General features: G+C 36.9%; 1 protein-coding gene across 2 annotated transcripts in view; it reads right to left on the minus strand.

Moving 5' to 3' along the window:
- Positions 1 to 24,402, minus strand: part of VAV3 (vav guanine nucleotide exchange factor 3) — a 144,280-nt gene that overhangs the window by 11,314 nt on the left and 108,564 nt on the right. For both annotated transcript variants that reach the window (XM_063407648.1, XM_063407647.1), the window contains exons 20-25: positions 14,892 to 15,028; positions 11,211 to 11,276; positions 7,652 to 7,686; positions 5,781 to 5,897; positions 5,027 to 5,114; positions 1,818 to 1,947 (exon numbers count right to left, since the gene is read on the minus strand). In XM_063407648.1, coding sequence (XP_063263718.1) covers positions 1,818 to 1,947; positions 5,027 to 5,114; positions 5,781 to 5,897; positions 7,652 to 7,686; positions 11,211 to 11,276; positions 14,892 to 15,028 — 573 coding nt within the window. The remainder of the gene's footprint in view (positions 1 to 1,817; positions 1,948 to 5,026; positions 5,115 to 5,780; positions 5,898 to 7,651; positions 7,687 to 11,210; positions 11,277 to 14,891; positions 15,029 to 24,402) is intronic.

The following is a 24,402-nucleotide window of genomic DNA, read 5'->3' on the forward strand; positions in this document are numbered from 1 at the left end:
GATTTCTATAGATAACTGATCTGTTTTGATGATAGGGTGTTGGTGCTGGCTTCTAAGCAGAAAGATGGATTCTTTTGATTCCCTAAGGGTTGGGATGATACTTGATTTGTTTTACTTTACTGACAGGTACCTTTACACAGTTAATGAATTAAGCATTGTAGGCAGTTAATGCATTAAGCACAAGTAGCATGGCATAATTACTAAATATACTTACTCCTAGTTAACCGACAAATATCACTCAAGTAGGACTTGGCTTCATGATTTAGGTAACTTGAAAATAAGGTAACTAAAATAAGAGCACCCCTCAGTCATTTCTCTTGCTCTCCTACATACTTCCTAAAAGATCCTGTAAAAGAAGATGTTTTCTTTCGTATGATCACTGAAGTTAATGAGGATGTACCATCAATCTTGTATCCTGTGAAGCAGGAAATGATTGAGCTCTTGCAGAGTAAGAAGGCTGTGGACAGCACAGATACATTCTAACTGGCCTAAGGAAAAAAAAAACCATCTGGTTCTGCTCATAGTCAAATGCAAAGTAAAGCAAGCAGGACATGTCCTCTCAACAATTAAAGCCCCAGGGCCGTGCAGAGGCAGGGGATGAGGAAAGCACAGGAGATGGCAAGAGGAGGAGAGAAGCACAGGGAGACCACGAGCTAAAGGGAGAGGAAAGGACAGAAATTCACAGGAATGGACATGAACAGCACAGAGAGGACACAACTGACAGATCTGGGAAGGACAACAGAGATGGAACGCTCAGGAATTGGGAGGTAGAGACAGTAAATTAAACACCCAGAGACACACTGGTTTCTTACAATCATTTGTCCTAAATTATCTTCTCTTTAATTAGGAGAGGAAGAAAGCCTCCAAAGTTAGAGAAATTTTATGGAACAGAGGCAAGCAACTAAACAAAAGCTCACAAACACAGCAAATGAAAGTAACAGAGCCACCACCATCATCACAAAGACTAGACTGGACTTTTTGGGCTTCTACAGCACTCTTCATTAAAACCCCCATTAATTTTTATTTTCCTCTTATTATCTGTTCCAGTACAAAGATGCAGCCAATGACTGCAGAACAGCAAATATTTACTTTTTGACAGAAACATATATTTTTCAGAGGCCAGCCATGTGGTGGGTTTTCTCATTAAAATTGAACCTGTCCATGTCCTAAAAACCATGCTAACTTCCACTTAAATTGTAATAGCTTAAATAAAGGACAGCATCTGCATTGCAAGCCTTGTCAGTTTATTTCTAAACTTCACAACTTTTTAACTGCTATTTACATTGCACAGTAGATCATTAACTTTTAGAAGCTTAGTAAGAGAACTCTAATAAACATTCAATGTTAAAAAAATGCATAAAAATAATTATGATATAGCAAATCTAATTTTTTTACACAATTATTTGGTATTACTGAGATGCTACTTCACAGGGCTATGCTACAAGACTGATTTATTTAAATCCCTTTTTAAGGATTAGAAATTGTCACAGATATTAACACTTGTAGCTGCATGTATGCAAATTTCCTAAGAAACTAGGCAAGACGCAGTTTAATCTCTCACCAGCATGTCTAATAGACTTTTTGAATATCGGGGAGAGTTTAAGTTTGGCAGCAAGACAAGCTTGCTAGACATGTTTATAAATCTCCTGGCAGATCTGAATCTGCTTAGCTTCAGCAAATCCTAGCTAAAAGCATTGCCATAGTAATTGGTTCTATGTCAAAAAGGGAAGATGAAGAAGCTCCAAGTACCTTGTCCTTTATATATATAAATATACATATATAGCAGAAATTAATATACAAAAATTTATAATCCTCACCATTGCCACCTGTTCTGTTACTCCTCTGTCCCACTGAGTTTTCAGATTCCTTGTATGGAAATTGCAGAGTAGTATCCAAACTTCGAAAACCTTCTTTGAGAGAGTGGTGCTTGTAGTATTCTACGAGTTCCTTTCAGAAAGGAAAAACATTTTCATTGGAAACTGAAATCACATCCTGATCAGCATTCTGCTGTACAGCCAATGACAGTTTTACTATGCAAGTAACCTTATTTTATAATACATCACATAGAACTTACTGATTTTTAAAATATGAAGTACCCTAAAAACTGACAGATTTCATATTGCCACTTAAAAAATTTAAACAAAGCAAACCAAGACACCCTAAAATTCAGCTAAGTAAAATCTTTTTGTCAGAGTCAACATCTGCTCCTTTAAGTCAGGCTGAGGATGTCTTTGCTTTTCTGGAGTCAGGCAGAAGGCAAGGTCAGCTGCTTGCTAAGGATGGAGCAGTAAATGCCTCTGCTTTCTCAAATGTCTTCTGTAATGATGAATGATGTTTATCTGCAAATTTGTAAGTACACAGATCTGAAATAAACAGGGCTTGTAAGTTAACAGCAACTAAATGTGCAGATACACAGACCATGTACAACTTCCAAGGTAGGGCAGGTTTGGAGGGTGTCAGACGGTGCACACTGACTGAAAAATCCAGCATTTCACATTCTCCTTGTACCCAACCCAAAGATTTCATCATCTCTTTGTGTGTATCTATATAAGCATTCATAGCTACACACAGGAATATTATACATATATACATGCAAAAATTCATATATGTAAATATAAAAGAATAGCTGTAATAGTTTATGTAACCAAGAAGACAAGTTACTTGAATTTCTACTGTAAAGAAGGCAACAGCCATCAAAATTCTGACAGGTCATGCTATTCCTTTGCAATCTTCAACCCTTGCCACTGTCTGTTACATTTGAATTAGCCCTAGAAATGTCAATATCACACAGTTTGTACACAGAGCTAAAATAAGATTAAAAGTGAGAGGACAATTCAAAGCAAATGTACTTCAATTGATCCATTCCAATGTGGGATTTCACTCTTCAGAAATGCAAGCACAAAGCAATGAATTTACTGTAAACCCTTCACTCCATTGCACTCCGTTACATTTAGATTTCCAAAATCAGAGTTGAACAAGCCAAGCTTGGGTCAAAATTAGGAGACTATACTGTGTTTAATCATTTCCTGCTAGGGGAGAAAAAAAAATACACACACCCCACCAAAACAAAACAGCACCACAAAAAGCTACACAAATGTTTAGCCTATAATAGCCTACGTCAGTCTTAGTAAGAACTCTTTAGGCTTTGCTGTTTGATATCACCATATCATACAAACTACTAGAATGTCAGCAACTAAATTTACCCCTATATCATCACTGAATACCCAGACATTCCAATTACCAAGGCAATATTGTGTGTGATTTGTAAGTAAGTAGCATCCAAAGTAGGATATCTGGATAAATGGAAAATAATTAGTATGAAACTTTTGTTATCTTTTTGCACACTATAAGTCTGTAAGAATTGTGTTTGATAAAAGTAATTAGAATTCCAAATGGAGAGAGGTTTGTTGACAAAATAAGTAAAATGGCTTTAAACTAAGGAAAAAGAAAAAATCATTTCATGTCACAGATTGAGTTACTTTTAAAGCTTAGGTTTTAATTCCATTCTTCCATGAAAACAGTTGACTGACGACTGGCCTCTAAAACGTGAATTGCACAAATCACAGCAGCAGCTTACAAACAGATGAGAAAGGGAAGCAGTCGGTGCCAGCAGGGACGGGGCTCCTCAGGAGCCTGTCACATTACCTGACTCACAGCAGCAGCCAATCTGACCTTTCACTGCACCCTGCTTTACACACTCAGCACATTTTTATCACTCTGGTGAAAGTTTTTCAAATGTACTATGAAAAGTGGACACGAGAGCTCCTCTACTTTTTGTCCCTCCAAAGCAGTACAAAACGCTGTGTCACTGCAGATCACTACTCAACGTTTCCATGGATGCTGCCTTTGTCTCTCTTCTGCTCCCACTTCTACTCTGACTACTTTTGCTCCTCTTTTCTTTCAGACACTGTTACTTTTTCTCTTGCACCTACACAGAACAAAGCAGTTGTTCCACAGCACGTACAAACACAACACTACCATTTGTGTATTTAACTCTCAAGGACAGAATTTATAATACCCTAACTCTGTATTATAAAATAATTCTTTCCTACTTGAATGTTAGCAAGGCTAAGTTGGTAGCAGTGACGTCCTTACACTAGAAATTTCTACAGTCCTCTTAATTTTGTGATGCAGGGCATATTCTTTTTGCTCATTTTTCATCCAACTTTGTCCTGTATTTATATTCTTGCTTTGCTTTGGAACCTGCACCGGTGTGTGGGACTCCAGCTGCTGTGTTTTGCCAAGATCAGTTCCCAACAAATCATTTGTAGCCTTCACAGACTAAGCAGCTGCCTCCTCGTGTATGTGGACATGATTTCTGAACACCATGATTTCTGCTGCTAAACACTGAAAGATCTCTGGGTTCCCAGCCCTAAAACTAAACAATTCACTGGCTTGTAAGTGTGAAATGATACGAGTGCAAAAACAGCTTGGTGCATTCTTCATCAAGAAATGTATGTTCTTCTTGTTCTAGTGAGCACTTACAGATTAGCATTTAATCTCTCCCCATCTTTTAGGATGCTCTAGTTTTACAGAGTATCAGTGGTTAAACTGTAATAATTTCTAAGGCTTCCTTAAAGCTTCTCCCTGCCCTTGTTTTGTATTATCCTTCATTTTTATTTAGCATTTTCACATACTTGAGTATGCATGCAGGAAGGCTGCTGCATAAATTTTCATCCAATTGATTCCTAAAAACCAAGATTTCTGAAGACATCAGATTCTCCTTTCCAGATTCAGCCTAACTCCACAGTGGGCTGATGCATGGGATTCAAATTCCTCCTCTCTTCCACTTCACTACAAGGGACACAGTCCAGTCCTAACAATAAATATGTCGTTTTAAGCACATAAAACTATCACTTAGAGCTAAAACCATAAATATAAAAAAATATCCTATTAGTAGGAGTGGACACAATTCAAACCTTTCACTCTCAGAGTTCTCTGGAATTTCACAAACCAAAGTAGCTCTCTCCAACAGAAACAGCTAGAAACAAAATCTCACACTGTTAAAAAGCTAATCAATGCTTACCATTAAATTTTTAAATTTTCTATTTTCTGCAATGTGGAAAAAACCATCTCTTGTTAAAATCTTGATGTGTTTCACTTCGTTATTGTACCTGTGGGCAATGAATAACTTATGAATATAAATGTGTTTTTAATCAGACACAATCAATAATTACCTGAGGGCATGCCCCCTAGAACACCACACACATAAATTCTTAAGACAAAATGTATATCTGTGCCAAAACAAAGTTGACATCTAATCAACCAAACATATTTATTAAAGTACAGTTAAAGAATAATCTGTAATCAGAAAAAAAAGTCACAGCTAATTACTTATTCTAATTGGGAATTCCCATGTACTTCCTGCTTTTGTATTCATATTGATAAACAACATGAAAACAAACAAAAATGTGCACCCACAAAATGTATAAACCCACATTTTAGTGAACAGTGTGAGATGCAAAGGGCTTTGAGTTCTCACAGGTCAATGAAACAGATCACACTGTACTGCAAACAATGCTTACTCTTCTCCAACATACTCCACCATTATTTCTGTAGCCCAAATTTGTACACCAGCATTTTAAAACCATTGCTTCTTTCCTACTATAAATCCTGGGTATTTTTTGATGGCAACTTCAGTTTTCCTATATTGACTCTCTTAAAGGCTGCATATAATGACATAAAGGAAACACCAACTTATTTTCTGTATTTATTTCAAATACTATCTAGACAAAAATGAGAACAGGAAAACTTTCTTGAGGAGTTCTTATTCCACTTACTTAATACTAATTGCATATTCTCCTGACTCTTTGGTCCTGTGCCGCACCAGGTAAGTGCTATTTACTCTGTTAATTAGTTCACTTTCTGCTTGCAATCGTTCCATTGCTCCTGCAAACCTGTAACAAGGAAAATAAAAATCACCCATGATTTTTTTCAAACCTCCAAAGGTCTATTAAATATGCAATAGAGAGTGAAAATATTCTACATATCATGGGGACCAAAAATACATCCATTGCAACTGGATGCCACTGCCAGATTTCTGAATGAAGAGTAAAACATGAAAAAATTCCACAGTTGGGGGTTGTGGGATTCTTAACTAGAAAAGTGCTTGTATGCATGTGGAATCCCATATCTGCCAAGGAAAGTGCTCGAGCCCAAACGTTAACTGTAGGACTACCAGCTTGAAAAGTTCATAAAACCAACTGGTTTATCTGGATCATTTTCTGCAAGTGAAACAACACATCAGTGGTCCAGAACCTTTGAACCTCCCTGAGTTCTAGGGAGATTTATCACAACAGAACAGAGAATCAGCCACCAGAGGTAGATCAGGTCAACAAAAGACCTATATGAAAATTTGGTACTTCCACAAGACAATATTTTATTTGGTTTCATAATTATGCATAACCTCTAAAGACTAAAGTGCAAAGGGTATACCCAACATCCAGAGGAAAAAAAAATAAATCAGCCAAAATCATCCAAATTTTCAAAAGTTGATTCTAAGTGTTGAAAGCTAAGACAAATCACTGATTCTGCAGCCTGGCTGCAGAAGAGGATTTGTGCCCTTGCTTTGCCTTGTGGTTTCCAAGGCATCGTGAGAGGCTGTCAGCAGACACTCATTTGCAAAAACAGAGGTTAAACTGTTAATTGGGGGAAGTGACCTAGCTTCCAGGGAAATTATGCTTATCTTGCCATTTCACAAAGGCTGTCACCACCACTATGTAAAATTTCACACCAATACATCATGACCAATTAGAAAGCAGCTTTAAGTAAAAAAATAGTTCTTTTTTTAAAATCCATAAAGATAAAGACTAATGCCAGTAATATGCTTTTATCTAACAAAATCATAAATAGACCAAATGTTAGAAATTAATTCAAAAGACCAATTTAAAAAAATAAACATTTTACTTGACTTGTTATGAAAAATCAGTGTTTGTTTAGATGTGATATTAATTTCACTTTTGGCAAGTTCAGAGGAAGTCCGAACTAACGTATAAGTGACAAAGCATAAAACCAGTGAAAGAACACAAGTGATGCTTACTCTGCTCTCTCAGGATCACCATGTCTTTTCTGAGTTGTGGGAAAGAGTTCACACACTTCATAAACCCCAGGGCCGCAGTGGCTGCAGTTTTGATACATCATCTTTTCCACAGAGTCATCAAGGTTGGAAGAGACCTTCAAGATTCGTCTAGTCCAACCATCAACCCTGCACCACCACAGAACCCCCCTAAAGCGTATCCCCAGGTGCCACTTATATCTCTACAGCTTCAGTGTTGGAGGGGATTTTTGAGGAAATGCAGAATTATTCATGATACAAGATGTATTTAACACTATTCCTTCCTTTATTCACTCAACATGTAAGATATACTTCCATGCTTCATATTGTAATCATCTTTTATTGTTCTATTCCAGACCTCTGGGACTAAGGCTGTACAGCCACAGACTTGTAAACAAACCATTAAAATCATTAAGCACTTTATTATATCAGAAATGCTTTTAGGCAACACATGGTATTGTTTTCCCAAACCATTACACAATGTCTTCTTCTGAAGCCTAGAAAGGTTACACCAATATAATTTAAATTGTGGTAAACACAGTTGTTTTCTGTGACTGCTTCTCTCAGAGATTCTTGTAAGACAAGACAGAGACTTACCACAGTTGTGAAGAGTAGTCTACTGGCTTAGGAACCTAGGATATCAAAAGATACAGAGAATGAGGAGCAAGACTTTTTTTTCAAAAAACCAGAAACTAGATAGGTTTAACTATCAATATCCAGGTGATCTAATCTGTCTACAAGTTTATTCTCTTAAAAGGAAGTTATAATAAAGGACAAATTCCCTATCATTCTGAAAGTACTACAGAATATTTTAAGCTCTTTTCCTCTGTGAGAGTTTGTTTGGGGTATTTTTACTTCACTGAACTGTTCAAAGCATTTTAACAGTGCCTATATTCAAATTTCATACACAAAACAGCTCAATGCTCTGTATTGCAGAAAAGTATCACCAAAATATGCAACCAGCTTACAGTAATGTATAAAATTCATATCATGTGTTCAGGACTGCGTGGCCTTTGACTGTCTACTGGGAAATAGGGTCTATAATCTTCAGAGAGACCTGAGGATATTCCACAACTTCTATTGTGTGACATCATTCATTCATTTGTACTTGACTTGGGCAACTGTTGCCCTGTATTTTGCTAAGCATGTCATTTGATTACAAAATTAAAAATTAAGCAAACTGCAATCAACTTACAAAATAGATGCTATATGTACATGTTATATGCATAGATAATGTTTATCCATGCACAAGATGCACAGTATAGGAATTCCTATGAAAATGAGCATTTCCTCTTGATTATCTCCCATTAGTGTGTAATAACTCAGTATTTACTCTTACTCTACTCTTCTAAACATGTGAAATGCACAGTGCTGAAGAGGTTAACTAAAAGTTAAATTTTAAATTTAAAATTTAACTACAAGTTAAATTTTAGTAAAAGCTTAACATAAATCTCACATACTTATAACTTAAGGTCACATATTCTTAGGTAAGCAAACATGTTTTGTTTTTCTTTCCTTCAAGAAAAACCAATGAGTGTTTTGTTTTCTGGACCCTAATAGGGAAGAAATTACAGTAACATTCTTCTAATAGGTTTTTATTCATGATATATGGAATCTCACCAAAAGACACTTCCAAAAACAAATCAAGTCAGGAAAATATGATTATAAAGGCCTATAAACTTCAATTGATTGAAATTGCAATCAATTACAGCTCTCACTATTCTTGACCTCAGGTACCAACCAAGATCTCTATCAAGTCTCTGGACTTGACCTTGAAATAAACTTCAGTGTGGAACACATTAAAGTTCTCTGCGATAAAACCAAGCTCACGTGTTTGGCTTGTGTAGCAGTAAATCTGAACAGCCATTAAACAGTCTCAAGTCTCGTTCTTGAGAGAGAAAAAGGCAACATGGATTATTCCCAAACAGTGCAGACAAAGGGCTCTTTCCACAGCAGCCTCTGCAGTGCTGGCAGCCCCTCAGGAGGGCAGGGCACCTCGGAGAGGCAGCAGCACTGCCTCCACACCCCTGCAGGTACTGAGTTCAAAAATTACAAAATTTGTACATGCTGCAAGATATTCTTAAATAGTTCAAATTTGTTGAGTAGTGCTAATAAACTGGAAAGGATATAAAGATTCAAAGATGGTTTAAGTCCATTCTCCAGAGCAGTTAAATGATAGATGAGTACTTGCTTTTGTAAATTTTGAATGGACAAATATATTCATATAACAAGTGTTGTTCATTGGCATAAAGAAGGATAAAATAAAATGTTATTCCAGAAGCTCTTGGCTCATACTGTGCTATGTATCCAATGCCTGTACAGAAATTAGAAAAATGGAGGAAGGCTAGGAAGAAACAGATATTACTCATATAGTGCATAAAACATCTGCTGACATGTACTACTTATTTTAAAGGGAAAAAATTGTTTATAGGTACATCTGTGAAAAGTCTGGAATATAGATATTCTGGAGCTCAGCAGTTTTTCATTCAATATTCATTCCTAAAGTCTTCTGATATATAGATTTTATGCTGTTTCTTGGCATTTTTATATCAGGTGGTTGTAAAGACTGTTAGACTTAATAATAACAGTAAAAGTTATAGCATGTTTAAAACCCAATTGATGTTTCAGTATCTTTAACTGCATCATTTATCATAATAAGATGTTTATATTTCATCTTTCCAAGTTAACAGTGGTGAAGCATCAATTTATCTTTTTGTTCTGATCATGACACCAGTTGGTAACATTTCATGAATAGTATTTATTAATTCTGTAAAACTGTGTTATTTTCAACACTCCTCTAAAGAGAATATTTTAAATTTAGCAGAAAGCTTTACCATTAGAAAGAGACCTCCATAACACCCCAGCAGCATTTTTCCTTTCTTCAGATATTTCACTGCCAGTGCTTTTAAAGTATATTGGTGATTCATAAAACTGCTGCTACAGCTGCAGTCAATGACACTACACAGTGACTGATGGGGTCACTGACAGTGACACCCTGGAATGGGAAATCCACCCATGAACATAAGCAAGGGGTGGGAAATGCACAAATTTACCAATAAGCAAAGGGTGGAGGGAAGAAAGCTAAATTCACACAACAATTTCATCTTTATTTCAAATATGTTCTCTCATCCAATCTTAGACAACTTGTATCTACAAATAGTCTGTGTGTTCCTCTTCAAACAAAATCCTGGAAATGCACAATATTGAAGATGTCTTATGGTATTTTAATATACTTATGCTCTTTAGGATCTCGTGTATACTTGTTCTTGCAACTGAGGCACAATAAGCTGCAATGATACATCAAAATGCAGCTACTAAGAGCTGCTTCCACCTACTTATAAAAGCCATTGCAGTGGCATGTCTTGATTGCTGTAACAAAAGCAATCCTGCTAATAAATCAAACTGTTGAGAATCAGGTTAAAGTAAGTGAAAACTGGCTTAAAGCAAAGAAAGGAATAGGATTCATTACTGGGTTTATGGCTTTTTATCAATTAGCCTCACCAAAGGAAGGCAGTAATCTGATGTACAGTGTTACAGAGGGCAGAGGACGAACAAGTGTACAGCACATTAATGCATTATCACATCTGTACTTAAAACTCTTGAGTACAAGTTATAAAATTATTTTTCTTATTATTTTCACAAACTTTTCTAGAATGAGAAGATTCTAGTGTGAAATAAAGACAGGTAAGAACCTACAGAAAAAAGTAAATTTATCAAGCAGTCCGAACTCCAAGTTTTATATTAGCTTTACAATTTTTAAATTTACTACCTAGGCTAATCCCTCTCTCTAACCCAAAGTGACTGAGGCATAGATTAGAGGCACAGCACTCTCACCTTCCTGCTGGGGAAGGAAGAAAGTGCACTTTCACACAAAATGTATTTGGATCTACACTCTGGAAACTCTTCAGACAGTTCAATTTATTAATATTCCCGAAAGTTAAACCTGCTTATCAAACTTGTTTTCTTGACATGCCCTACTTACATCCAATAACCAAAAGTATTAGAGCTCTCTACTTTAAGCAATACTGAACCACCATGAAAGCACCAAGGAACCAGAAACAATATTATTTTTGTCAGGTAAGATTAATCTTGATTCACTAATGAACTAGGCAGTTTTCCTGTAAGGTGGCAAACAGAACTAAGTAATTGTACTTACACATGGGCTAGGTTTTACTGCATCACTTGGGAAGAATCCAAGCTCTCCTGTTGTTAGATTTCTTCCCTAAAAACCAAAAAATTCCATTTTTGAGACATAAAATAATAATACACACGCAGGGATTTAGGACAATAAATATATCCAAGAGTCTTTAAAATAAAATGCTGTTCTAATTAAGTGTTGCTCAATATTTCTGTGGGTTTTGTTGTTGTTTTCTTGGAGTTTTAATATAATTAAGTAATAATTGTAACTGATAGGTCTGAAAGCTCTGAGAGATGAGAGGCAAGAAGGGAGCTCAGAGACTGGGATGGGATTCCCAGTGCTGTCAATGCCTGCCAGATAATGATATCTTCATTAATGTTAATTATCTGCTTTCAGGTTACTTCCTCCTCAGGTGGCATTCTGCTGCCACCCTGCAGGTCCCCAGAATGACTCCACCACTGGGGGTTGCATCCCCTGAGAGGCCAAACTCCGTAGGGAACTCAGTGCCGGCGATCCCACGCCCACTCGGACACCACGGGAAGCAATTCCATCAGTGATGCACATCAGGGGACACTGACTGGGCAGGGGAATTCAGAATTGAGGAGGACTCTCTGACCATGGGACACTGCCATGCTGTAAATGCATCCCCACAGCTGGGAGACCAGGGGCAGGAATCCATCCTGCACAGCCCAAACTGAGCCTTTCCTGCAACAACGCTGCCTCCCAAAGCAGCAGGAGCACCAATCTACTCCAGTTCTGAGCACCTAAAGGGACCTGACCATCACAAACCCGTGCGCCAGCAGCTCACACACAGTCCCACACCAACCAAGCTCTCTTGAAGAACACCTTTAAAACATCTTTTTATTCCTAGTCATAGTTGGCAGTGAACACACCTTTCAGATTAGAACAGAGCATATACCTAAATTAATGAACACATTCATAAAATGAAGGCATCAAAATGTGTATTTAGGCAAACACATGTTTTAATTTAACTGATTTTTTAAAAGCACATAAATACTTAACCTCCACTAAATGTAATATACTGACTGTAAATATAACATACACTAGGATTTGGCAATGAGATTAAGCATGAGTATTAAAGCATTAAAATATTTCCTTTTTATTTTTGATGGCATACCTGCAACATAAAAAGAATAAAAGGGAAAAACCCTCATAAACACACATGAAATTTCATCAGAGTTTCAGTTCATTTTGTTTCTGTAACACTAAATGTGTAATTCTACCATAATACCATCACAGAAAAGAGAACTCAGAAAATTCAATAGAGTGGAGCTGAATGTAAAAAAATAACAAGGGTTTACGAAAAAAAATAAAAACATTCTTTGATTGGTGCTATGCTAAATACAATAAGTACGTGCATTCTCCATAGGAGATCACTATACAATTTCTCACACATAGCAGCTAACCACCTTAACAAAAATTCAGACAAGTGCAAAGGTGGCAGAGAGGGAAAAGCACATAGGCAGTATTTAAATTAAAAGTACTTTATACCAGTGATATTTTAAAAAATAATTATGTGCAAACAAGTGACAATCTTACAGATTTGAATCTGTGTTCAGCAAAGCTTCCTTACCCCCTCTCACACCATCTGCTTCAATACAGGTCACCCTTGGTATCTGTATATTCTATTTACTCCTGAAACACAAATCCCACTCAGGTATAGACCTGATTTTAATCAGAGCTCTGAAACAGTCTGCCATGCAAGTGATGCTTATTTTCAGTACCAACCATATCTGAATAGCAAGGGGTACCACACTCAGTAAGACCAGCCACTGAGCAAAACATATTAATGTCTATCAAGACATGTTTGACCCCACTTCAGCTACAGCTCAAGCACTGCTTATTTATTTGATGTGCTGTAAAGAATGAAAAGCTTTCACCTAAACCATACATACTTCTCTATTACAATCACTTCAATTTCTATATGGCCAACTTAGAAAACCATTGTAACATTAGTCTGGCAGGTCAGCTGTAAATTACCCTAAAAGATCTCTTGAATAATTAAAGATTTTAATATCAAATGCATTTTGCAGGCTCTTTATTAATATGTATTTTAAAGTGCAGATATCATTAAAAGACTTAGAAAAACCTGTATTAGGTAGTCTGACAAAAGAGGAAAAAAAATCCTGAATGATGCTAATGGAGATGACAATTTCCATTAGGATTCAAATCTATTACTAAGGCTTCTAGGAAAAAGCCTCATACACTTTCTGGTTTCTGCTAGTTAAACACAATGAGATTCTAGCTAAATTCTTTAGCATGACAATCACAAACAACCTCTCAGACAATTTCCAGTAAATTGAGTTGACAGATGTGTATGAACATGGCAATAGAATCAGTCCCACACTGTAGCAGATTTTTTGGCTTGTGCTAATTGTATTAGTCAGATGATTACTTCTAGCCAGCCCTAAGTCAGGAGCAGGTTTAAATGCTGCTCCAGATCAGAACTCTAGACCTTGAAGAACCAAGTCCTACATACAAAACTACACATGCCAAACTCTGTCATTTGAAAAGATTTATTTGTAGTGATGTGAAATACCCATGGTCTGCTAAGTAACAGGCTGGGGGTGGTTGGAGGGGAATTGGTTCTCTTTTTGGGTTTGGAGAGGTTTTTGGGAGGGGGTAAGGTGGTTAAACTATAAATAAGTTACACCTATTTACATTTTTTTTTCAATTGATAAAGTAATTCTATTGTTTATTACTTCCCCCTAATAAAAGTTCAGGATAATGCAGTGACATAGGAAGAGTTCACTGATCCAGTCCTGAGGAGTTTGGAGAAGATTCCATCTTAACTGTAGTCAGAAAAACAAAAGCCAAAACAAGAAAAAGTATGACCTAATTCATGAAACAGACCAGGCAGTTTTTATATTATATTCATTACCTTATTATAGCTTAAAAAAAAAAAGAGAAAGTTGGGAAGATAAACACAGGAACAATTCAAGAAGATAGATATTTTCCACTTGTTCTATTAATCTCCTGATAGTTCTTCTATTTATCTCTATTTCCATGAATCCAATAATACAAACAATTAAGAAAGCAATCAAGAAAAATGAGACAAATGTTAATGCATTTACAGTTAAAGTGAATGCAAGTCAGCATTTTCAACGTTTACAGTTCTCATTTAAGAAGAAATTTTAGTAACAAAAGTAGTGATGTGAATCATGTGACAGCAAATTTTGCCATCAATAGAATATACTTTCCCCATGTATATTAAAAATCTCTATCCTTAACTGACTTCAGCCAGCACCAAGTAATTTAGGTGTGATTCTGTTTTGCAGAGCTATTTCCTATAAATCTAATAATCACTGACTGGGTTTTGTCAACATAGCTTTCACTTACGTTGTGTTAGAGAACCAGACACCGAAAATTCAACATTTTGCTTTTTGTGCCAAACACTCTCCTTAATTTTTATAATTTCACTAGGATTGCCACCAATGTCAAGTTCTTGCAGATTTATTCACTTGGGCTTTTACTTTAAGGTTGCAAGAATGAAGATTTACACCATAGAGGAACTACTGGCAATTTAAAAGCAAAATTATTCATATTAGACATTTATTTGGATAAAGCACAAAGAATTTTGTTCTTGTTCAAAAAGAAAAAAAGTTAGAAGAGCAATATATCAATAAGCAGTTGATATCTGCCAAACAGAATACAGCTATTTGTTAAATGATACAGTACCTGCCAAAATAAGCTGTGTGCATCTCCTTGAATGAGTTCAATAGTGTCCCCAACCTGGATGTGCAAGGGTGGCCCATCCTGTGCTGCTGGCTGGGGGAGACCATTGTAGTTCCGAATGACCTGCATTTTGGGTAAACCTGGAAAAAAAAACCAAAATTTAAAAAAAAAAAACAAAAAAAAAACCCCCCCCAAAAAAAAAAAAAAAAAAAACAACCCAAGAAAACCCAAAAAAAAAAAAAAAAAAAAAAAAAAAACCAACCAAAAAAAACCACAAAAAACCAAAAAAAACTAATAACATAAACGACCAGAAAATATCCCAAAAGCTACAATCAATTTTTACTTCATGACAATCTATGGAATCTGAAAACCATGACAGTAATCAAGGAAATCACTGTTTTTAACAGGTACATAACTAAGGCACTAGTACTTAGTACTATACCAGGCACAAGGAAAAAGAAAATTATTTCTTTGGAAAAACATCTCTATCCCCCTTCCTGCTTGGGGTAAAGTTTATTTCATGCCTATGGAGACTCTTCCCTGTACCTGTGCACCCCTGGCTCTGCATAGGGTTCAAATATTAATGCCGTCTTTATAGTTCAAGGTAATGATGGCAATGAATTAGTATTAAACACACCACTATGGATAATCTCATCTGCTTTAGAATGGTGTGACCAAAAATCTACAGCTAATGTGAATGTGGTCAGAAGAGTTGGGATCACAATTCCTTTAGGTTTCTCACAACACTTCTTTATTTTTAATTTTCATGTTATGACAGGGTTTCTGGGTGCATGTTGCAAAGCCTGGATCAACTGAAGGTCATTTTTCAAGACAAGAACTCTAGATGCACACTAGTCCTTCCACATCAATACTGACTGCATCTACACAACTAAGCTGTGATGGGGATTTTTATTTTTTCTTTAATTTTTTTTTTTAAGGGAGCAACTCACTTCTGTCTGTTTGTACAAAGAACTAAAGCACAATCTATATCTATAGTTCAAGAATCCTCCACAGGTATGTATCAAATGGGGGGGCAGTCCCTGTATCTTCAGCCAGAAGATAAAAGTGTGGATACTGTGACCTCATGTTCTTATAACTTTAACGGTGTTTTTTTAAAAAAATACAGTATTTTAAGCATTATGGACAGCAAGTGTACTGCACTCAGAGTGTGCTCTGATACTGTAAGAATACTTGAAATCAAGTGAAAGACCACCCACTCCATAACAAATATATTAAAGATTTAGAGGCTTTTAGAAAAGCATTTTTGCACTTTGTTTACTGCCAAGGAAAGCATTTTATCACAACAGAGCTATTTTTAACCTCTATTTTACTCTCCCTCTGTCTTAACGAAAAAACTACAGAATAATTTTCCTGGTTTTAACTAAACATGGGATTTTCAAAATCGTTACCATTAAGTGGGTATATCAATTTCAAATCTTAACCAGACAGTTTGAGGTGAAGTAAGAGTCTGGTAAGAATGTATCTTATTAAATACAGGTAAGAGTGACAGGCTGCAAAGTCAAGGTTGCTGGGCTGCCATATTTAACAGGTTTCTTGCTGGAAGGTCATCATTAACTTCACTCTAACAACAAAGGATCAGCAGGCCCACAGAAGATTTATTTCTGTTGCAAGGTCACTCCTGTAATTTAGGTGGCAACAAACAGAAATACCCACGATCTCCTCTAAATTGTATGAAACATGAAAGACATCACCTTCAGTAATTACTACTCTCTGTATTAATGAATAAATACTAATCCTAAGTGCTGATGAAACATTAAGCAAAGTAATACCAGCTCTTACGTTACTCAACCCAAATGTCACCTTAACTTTTACTGTTTCTGCACGTTATCTGGCATACTTCAAATGAGCACACAATTATTAGTAAGCCATTATTCACTTAGGAAAACACTAGACATTACTTTGTTTCTCAGCTGAAGGCTTTCATGCTTTCCTATACTGATTCAGCATTAACAAATGCTCCCTGCACTGCATGGCAAACAGAATTAATGCTGCACACAGGTGTCTGCTGAAAGCTGACAACTTTGTCCTAATGCAAGGAAACCCCCATCACAATAGGAAAAAGTTCTGTATGTGTGATGAGCAAACTGTAAGCAGCTACTCATCCCAGAGACACACATGGAAGTCAAAACAAATGCACAAAATCTAGTCACATGATAAAACCGTGTATTTGGTGATTTGGTTTATCACATTTTTAGTGTGCAGATATACTTAAAACCCTACCCTTGGACTGAGCTCATCAGAATATGCTCAGGAAATAATCATGTAGTTTTCAATTAAAATCCTGGTGGTTTTTTAATATACTACAGTGTTTAAGTTATTAATCATAAACATGAATAAAGTACATTTTATTTCTATTCCACTGGTAATTATGATTATTGGCATCTCTGAAAACCAGGGAAAAAAAGAGAAACTGTGCTGTCAACTAGCAAAATTATTCAAAAGGTAACACAGAATTAATCCTGTTAAAATGTACCACACCCAGAATACTTGTGTATAATTCAGTATGCTTGATTCTGTAAAATCCTATGGCAATTTTGATTATAAAATTACCTTGGCGGATGCAATGTTGGTAGATTTGATCTAACACCCTTTGACATCACTAGAAATAATCCCATCATTTAAATAGGCTTTTGGGTTACAGCCTGGTGTTTATCATCTTGCTTCAGAACCCTCCTTTAAAACTTGTTTGTTGTAGTGCCTACAGAAACCACGGTAACTACAGAGCTCATTTGCTTGCTATAGCTGGTCTCTACTATGGTGACACATAAACATTATTTTTCTACTGTAATTTTATCACCTATTTCATCCAATTGCTGACTTTGGCCTACTTAGGAGTTCTTTGTGCTCAGCATTGTCATTGCTATGAATCCTCACAAAGTGTGTGCACTGCCACCACACACACACAAAGCTGCAGCTGGAATTACAGGGACACAAGGCCAGGATCCCAGCACACTGACACAACACACAGGAACCCATGACACTGCAGTGTTGTTCTTTCATTTAGACACTTCTGTAATGACACGGTGTGCTAGCTTCAAGGCCATGGGTAAAAAAATGCATGGAAAATCAAGGGAAATTATATTTTGGTGCTAATTATTTTAGCACATGTTAGATTTTACTCAGAGTCTGAAATGCACCTTATAGATCAAAATAAAACAACTGAAGGTAATTCACTCTCCAACAACAGGAGTGTCTGAGTCACTAAGGGCCATATTCATTTCAGTATAATAACACACATGCACATAGCCTGTATCAATCAAAGATATAGAAGCAGTGTGTGCACAACTAATATGTTTTGCTAATTATAAGAAAATATCAAAAGAACCTATCTCTATCATATGATTTTAAACTTTTTTTTTTTTTAATCAGTTTCTCCAGGAACAAAAGACTAAATGAAATCTTTAAACCATCAATCAAAAAACAGTACGTAATATTCTGGAAAAGCTAAATTTTCATGGGTAAGTGTTCTTCTCATAGAACTTCTCAGATCACCATTAAGCATGGAAAAAATAAATGAGGTACAGAAAAAATAATAAATTGAGGGAAAGAGTCAAGAAGCTCCAAATAGAATGCTTAACTTCCTTTTCAGCATGCAATTACAGATTTGATTATAGTAGCTCAGAAAGAGGTTAGCAGAGTAACACTGAGCTGGTGGACATTTAATTGGGCAGAAACTGGTCAGCCCTCACCTCCTAACATATACAAAGGACAAACAACTGGTGTGTGATGTACCCAGACCTATCCATCATTAATGCACCAACCATCTCTAACAATCTGAGTGTAACAGGCTTACCCTAAAACAAATCTGTTTGCTCTTATTGTTCATTCTAGAACTCTATTCTCTGTGCATTTACAGTTGTGCTGGCTTTGGCTGGGACAGTTTTCTCACAAAAGGCAGTATGAAAAATTCTAACCTGCAGTTTGAATTTGTGCTGAAAACAGGGCTTGCTTGCACAATGTCAAGGCCTTTTCTGCTTCTTGTACCACCCTGCCAGTGGGCTGGGGGTGCACAAGAAGCTGAGAGGGGACACTGCTGGGACAGCTGGCCCCAACCAGCAAAGGGATAAGCCATTCCATGTGACATGATGCTCAGGATATAAAGTGGGGTGAAGAACAAAGAAGGGATGTTTGGAGTGATGGCATTTGTCTCCCCATCACCACTATAAACGATGCAGTCCTGCTTTCCTTGGGATGGCTGCACACCAGACTGGCCAAGGAACATGGTGAATGGATTCTCTCTTCTGCTCTACTTGTGTGGGCAGCTTTTGTTTTAGCTGTAAAGCTGTCTTCATCTCAACCCATGAGTTTCCTCACCTTAGTGTTTTGTTCCTGGCTGGGGTTAAACCACAACAAGAACCTTCCACTTTTCAGTGTAGATGAGTTCATGGCCAACTTACATCCATTTAGAAATGGGAGCCGGCAAAGCTCTTTTCCTTGTCTGCATTTATTTTCATACTGCAGTTAAAGAGAGCAATCACACCCCTATTAACCTTCATTTTGCTAGGCTAAACGAGCCAAGTTCCTTTAGCTTCCTCTCATAAGAGACCAATTCCTCTGAGGCAGTACACCAGCTGCTTTACAGCAGTTCAGATAGGCAAGATCTAGGATATTTTCCTTGTCTATCTTGACATTTCATTTTTAATTGGCACATGGATTCATAACAAATATACTCATTAAGAATCCTGAGGACTTGCTGTAATACAATAATGCAGACAAGAAAAAGCGGTACTCTACAGAAACCTGAAATGCTTTAGAGTATAATTATGGATTATTTGTGAGACAAACAGAATAGAACCTCTATGTATTAATGACTAAAATGTGAAGTGTGTTAAGCATTTAGAGACACTGCCATAGCAATGTACATAGCTGCAGTACTGACAGTATCTGACAATTGCAGAGAACTTGTGGAAACATACCTGGCACAAAAATGTTACTCATTAACATGTTAAAAAGAGGGTAAAATTCCAACAAAAAGGACAAAATCAGGATTTCATCCACGTATTTTCAATCATGTTAGAAATCCCATTGGCTTCCATTAAATCAGATTTGCACATGATAAATTTTTTTATCAGGAAACTTTCTAATTTAAAGATACGAAAGAGCCTGCTAGTTTCCAACACTGAAATCAAACCCCAAACTTATCCAGTTATGACACCAATAAATAGCTAAATTTTACTTCACCTGAAAACCAGGCAAAAAAACCCCAGGTTCCTAGAAAAGTCTTCATAGCCAGGCTCTGGGTCACAGAACTAACATGAATTGATGATCTAAATTGAAGCTCATGAGAAAAAATAGAAAGCACGATAGAGGCAAGATTTATAAAGTACCAATTAGGTTACATTATAGAAAAATAAAACCTTTCATAAACCATACCATTCATTTGAGTATTTCATCTGATAATTATGAGTCAAGGAAGGAGGCTACAATTTAGAATTAACATACTACATAATAAATTAGAATATCCATTAGAATATGAAACAAAAAAAGTAAACTGCTTGTATTCCTTACAGCAGCTCTGCATTTCTAAACAACACTGAATGACACTCAGAGTTTCATGCAGAGGTTCAAAAATGTTATTTTTTGCTAACAACATGCATAATGCATGCCCTATTATGACCTCTATCTGTCAAAACTGATTCCAGCATCTGTTATTTCCAAGCAAGGCAAAACGTGGTTTACTCTTTGGGCAGGGATCATTCTAACACACAAAACAATGATACAGCATTCAGGAGAGCAGTGTTCAAGGGGGAATTGGTGGATAAATTTTATATTGTTAGCAGGAGACATGAAACAACTTTGTCTTCATTAAACATCCCTTAATAGTTAATATGAAGACTTTCTTTTTCTCTATGAATACTATAGTCACCACATATTTATAACCAGATTGAAAAAAAAACCCCACTAAACAATGGAATAAAGCCTCCTGACTTCATAAGGCTTTGAATCTGAAGCAAAATTTAGACTGACAAGACCACATCCTGATGTTTCCAGAATCTCAAGGAAATAACATTGCCTTTCGTATAGGAAGTGACAAAGGCTCACTAATTCTGTCCTTTCTTTTACCACAACAGCATTTTGGGTGTCTGTTTGGAACCTCTGAACTTGCTTTGGCCCTTTTTGGTTTATATTTTTGCAGCTACACAAATAGCGAATGCAGTTCTGCTAAGAAATAAGCTGACATTTAGTGATTGATAAGCCTTCCATAGTAAGGAGGAATATTCCACCTCTGGAATCTCTGAGCATGTACATCTCCATACATCCTCACACTCCAGCCAGGAAGGGAGGCTCAGTAACTCACGGCACTGTCCCCTTGGATTAAATGTCTGAAGAGTGGCCCACATTGTCATGGATAATTTTAACAGCAGAAGCTAAAGAGACACAGGCAAAGGGGAACTCATATTGAAGGAAAAAATTAGTATTTACACCATGGTAAGTAAAATTACACTCTGAAGGTTTTGGATCAAGAAGCATAACTGCACATAATAAACTAAGAAGGAGCTGGATAGAAAAACAGATGGGTTGATAGGGACAGCAGTGTGAAGAACAGGTGGAACTGTTATACCTACAATCTGAGCATCCATGACACCAGCTTTGACACTTTTTTTGGCATCATCTAGGTCCAACACTAATATTAAAATCTAGTTAAAGGAAAGCTCTCATCTGAACATAGGCTATACGAGAACAAAGTCCTGTGGCATTCTGCGTACATTCTTCCAGTCTCTGCTAGCTTCATTGTTTAAAATTCTGTTCATAATCATTTTATTGCAGAATAAACTGTAAACCTGGTTTTTCTGTCTTGCATTTGTCAGGAGAGCAGCTTCCCAACTCCTCATCAGTGTCACCTATCTCCACAACCAGCAGAAGTCAATGGCTTTGTTACTGCCAAGCCAAAACTTGTCTAGAAGGCCTTCTTAGCTGGTGAGGACACATGAGGAAAGCAACACTACTAGTCACTTAAAAAAACTCACTTACATTCAGTTTTTGAGCCTGTCTATTAATGCCTCAAAAGAGACTAAGTTGGGGTGGGATTTCTTAAATTTGGGACAAGTACTTGTAACACAAATTACAGAACTCACATACATGGAAGATGCCAGCACAGTCTATTAAGAGCACTCTTCAGAGTGGCAGCCATTTAAATAATTACTATTGGACAAAATTAACGCAATTAGCAAGTACACAGACATACCTCAAAGAAGATACTTTAATTGGACATTTAATTCTCCCAGTTTTAAGTCATTATTTCTGTATGTCATTGTAATTAGAAGTTCTAATTTTAGATACTGCTTTTAAGCCTTACATTCATAAAATCATAGTATGGGCTGAGTTGGAAGGAACTTGAATGATCATCTCATTGCAACCTTCCTGCCACAGGCAGAGACACTTTCCATTGGGCCAGGTTGCTCAGAGCCCCTCCAGCCTGGCCTTGGACACCTCCAGGGATGGGGCAACCACAGCCCCTCTGGGCAAGCTGTGCCAGCGCCTCCCCACCCTCACAGTGAAGAGCTGCTTCCTAACCACACCCTCCCCCTTCCAGTTTAAAGGCAAGGTGGCTGAAATGCTGACAGTGCCTGAGACTCAGGAATATTCAGTTTGTCTTCTCTTAGACTGCTTTGCCTTTGTGTACTGTTCAATTAAGTCCCACTATTGGCATATGATCAACCACAACTCTGGAGTTTGCCACAACTCTGAAGTCAAAAACTGCACAAGGCTGATTATTAAAATGTTTATCAGCTACCATAACCCTTAACTCAACTGTTAAGTTTCTGCTTATAGAAGTAAAGCAGCCCTTTCTCCTGTAAACAGAAAACTTGCAAGCACTGGGGAAATATAGGGGGAAGCATGGAGGGGGAGGCAAAATAATCTTCACTGTCTCAAAATTCAGATGACACATCTATAATGCACTCCAAACCACATCTCACAAACATTCACATTTCCCTTCCATCAAAATGGAAGATTTAAAGACTGTCATCATCAAGAACACATAAAACTACTAGGAAAAAAAAATTGTTTTCACACTCCTAGCCATGCCTTTTGTCACTGACCTCCCTCTCTTCCAACAACTGTTTCCTTCCTAAAAAACCTTACTCAAACAAGATTTGGGGTTCCCTCAGTCTTTACTACTTAATCTACATCTTCTAATCTACAGTTTTTCAAAGATTCAATTTTTCCACCATTTCTCCTTAATGTTGCATATAGAAACTGTATTCTTGGCAGAGACCTCTGCAAAAATGGTCAACCATCAACCAAAATGAAGATGTGTGGGAGGAAAAAATCTGTCTGCTAACAGTCTGATCAACAACTTGTTATAAGAAACAGAAAAACACCACATCTCAGGAAGTCCTGATGCTTCCCCAGGTTTTATAGATCTGATCATTAGCAAAAAGGCCCCTGATAAATGGCTATATCTCCATTTTCTAGTTAATATCCACACAAAACTTGGAACTACATTGCAGATCTTAGCGGGAGTTCATTGCAAGGAAAATAAACAAGACTAGCAATGTTATTCAATTTACAAGGCTGCATTTTTGAAACTCTATGAGTTCTGTTATTTTTCTACACATTTATTTGTTTTTATATTACAACAGTTTTGCTGCTTAAAGATCCATGCATAGACAAATGGGCATCTTCCCCCTGCTCTGAACATCAGTATGTGGCTTCACCCAAATGCTTTTGTCAGCAAAGATTTTTGAGTATAACCATGCTTAGTGACAATATGCACAGCATTAATAAAATTAGCAGCATGGGAATACGGACATCCACTGAGGTGAGCAGTCCCCTCTCAGTAGGAGCTTGAAGTTTGCAGGTTTTCCAAGGCAAGGTCAGCTTGGTGCTCCTGTAAATAGCACTTATTTTGATCAGAGATAAGAAATTTAGCCAAGAAAATCTAAAATCCAAACTAAGTGTCAGAATTTTTTTTATTTATTTAGAAAAATAACTCCCACAGAAAACATTTTCTTATTTTCTTATTCGGCACATCATAATAATCAGTTTAGGGAGCCTGGAAGCTCACCTCTCTGCAAGGGAAAAAATCAACTGGCACTACAAAACTGCTTCTGAAGAGCTGTGTTTTTCCACTTCAGAAGGGTAAGTCACAAGGGCTGTCTTTTGGGAAAGGAATGACCCTACTCTTATTTCGGTGGCCGATGACCATTTGTCTCTCATGCCCTTAAGGGTGGTTCTGCTCATAACTCTCACAGATTCACTCCTGAGGTTTAATTTACTTCTGAGTCTCAAAACAGAAGGAAAAGAAACTGTAAAGATTTTGGGAAGTCAGGCGACAAAATGTTACAACAATAAAGAAACACAAAAATTACACTGCTGAAAGACTCTACAAATGCCAACCCAAAACCATTTGCACAGCAAGCATTTTCATAGGTTGTATTTGCATCTCTCAAACACTTGGTCTTCCCCTATAACACATACATTTGTCTTTGTAGATCCATATTAATTCAGAAAACCTGAACATGCCTTAGATTAAGAACTTCAGATTGCA

This window comes from Prinia subflava, chromosome 10 (genome assembly GCF_021018805.1).
Source record: "Prinia subflava isolate CZ2003 ecotype Zambia chromosome 10, Cam_Psub_1.2, whole genome shotgun sequence".
Classification (NCBI taxonomy): Eukaryota; Metazoa; Chordata; class Aves; order Passeriformes; family Cisticolidae; genus Prinia; species Prinia subflava.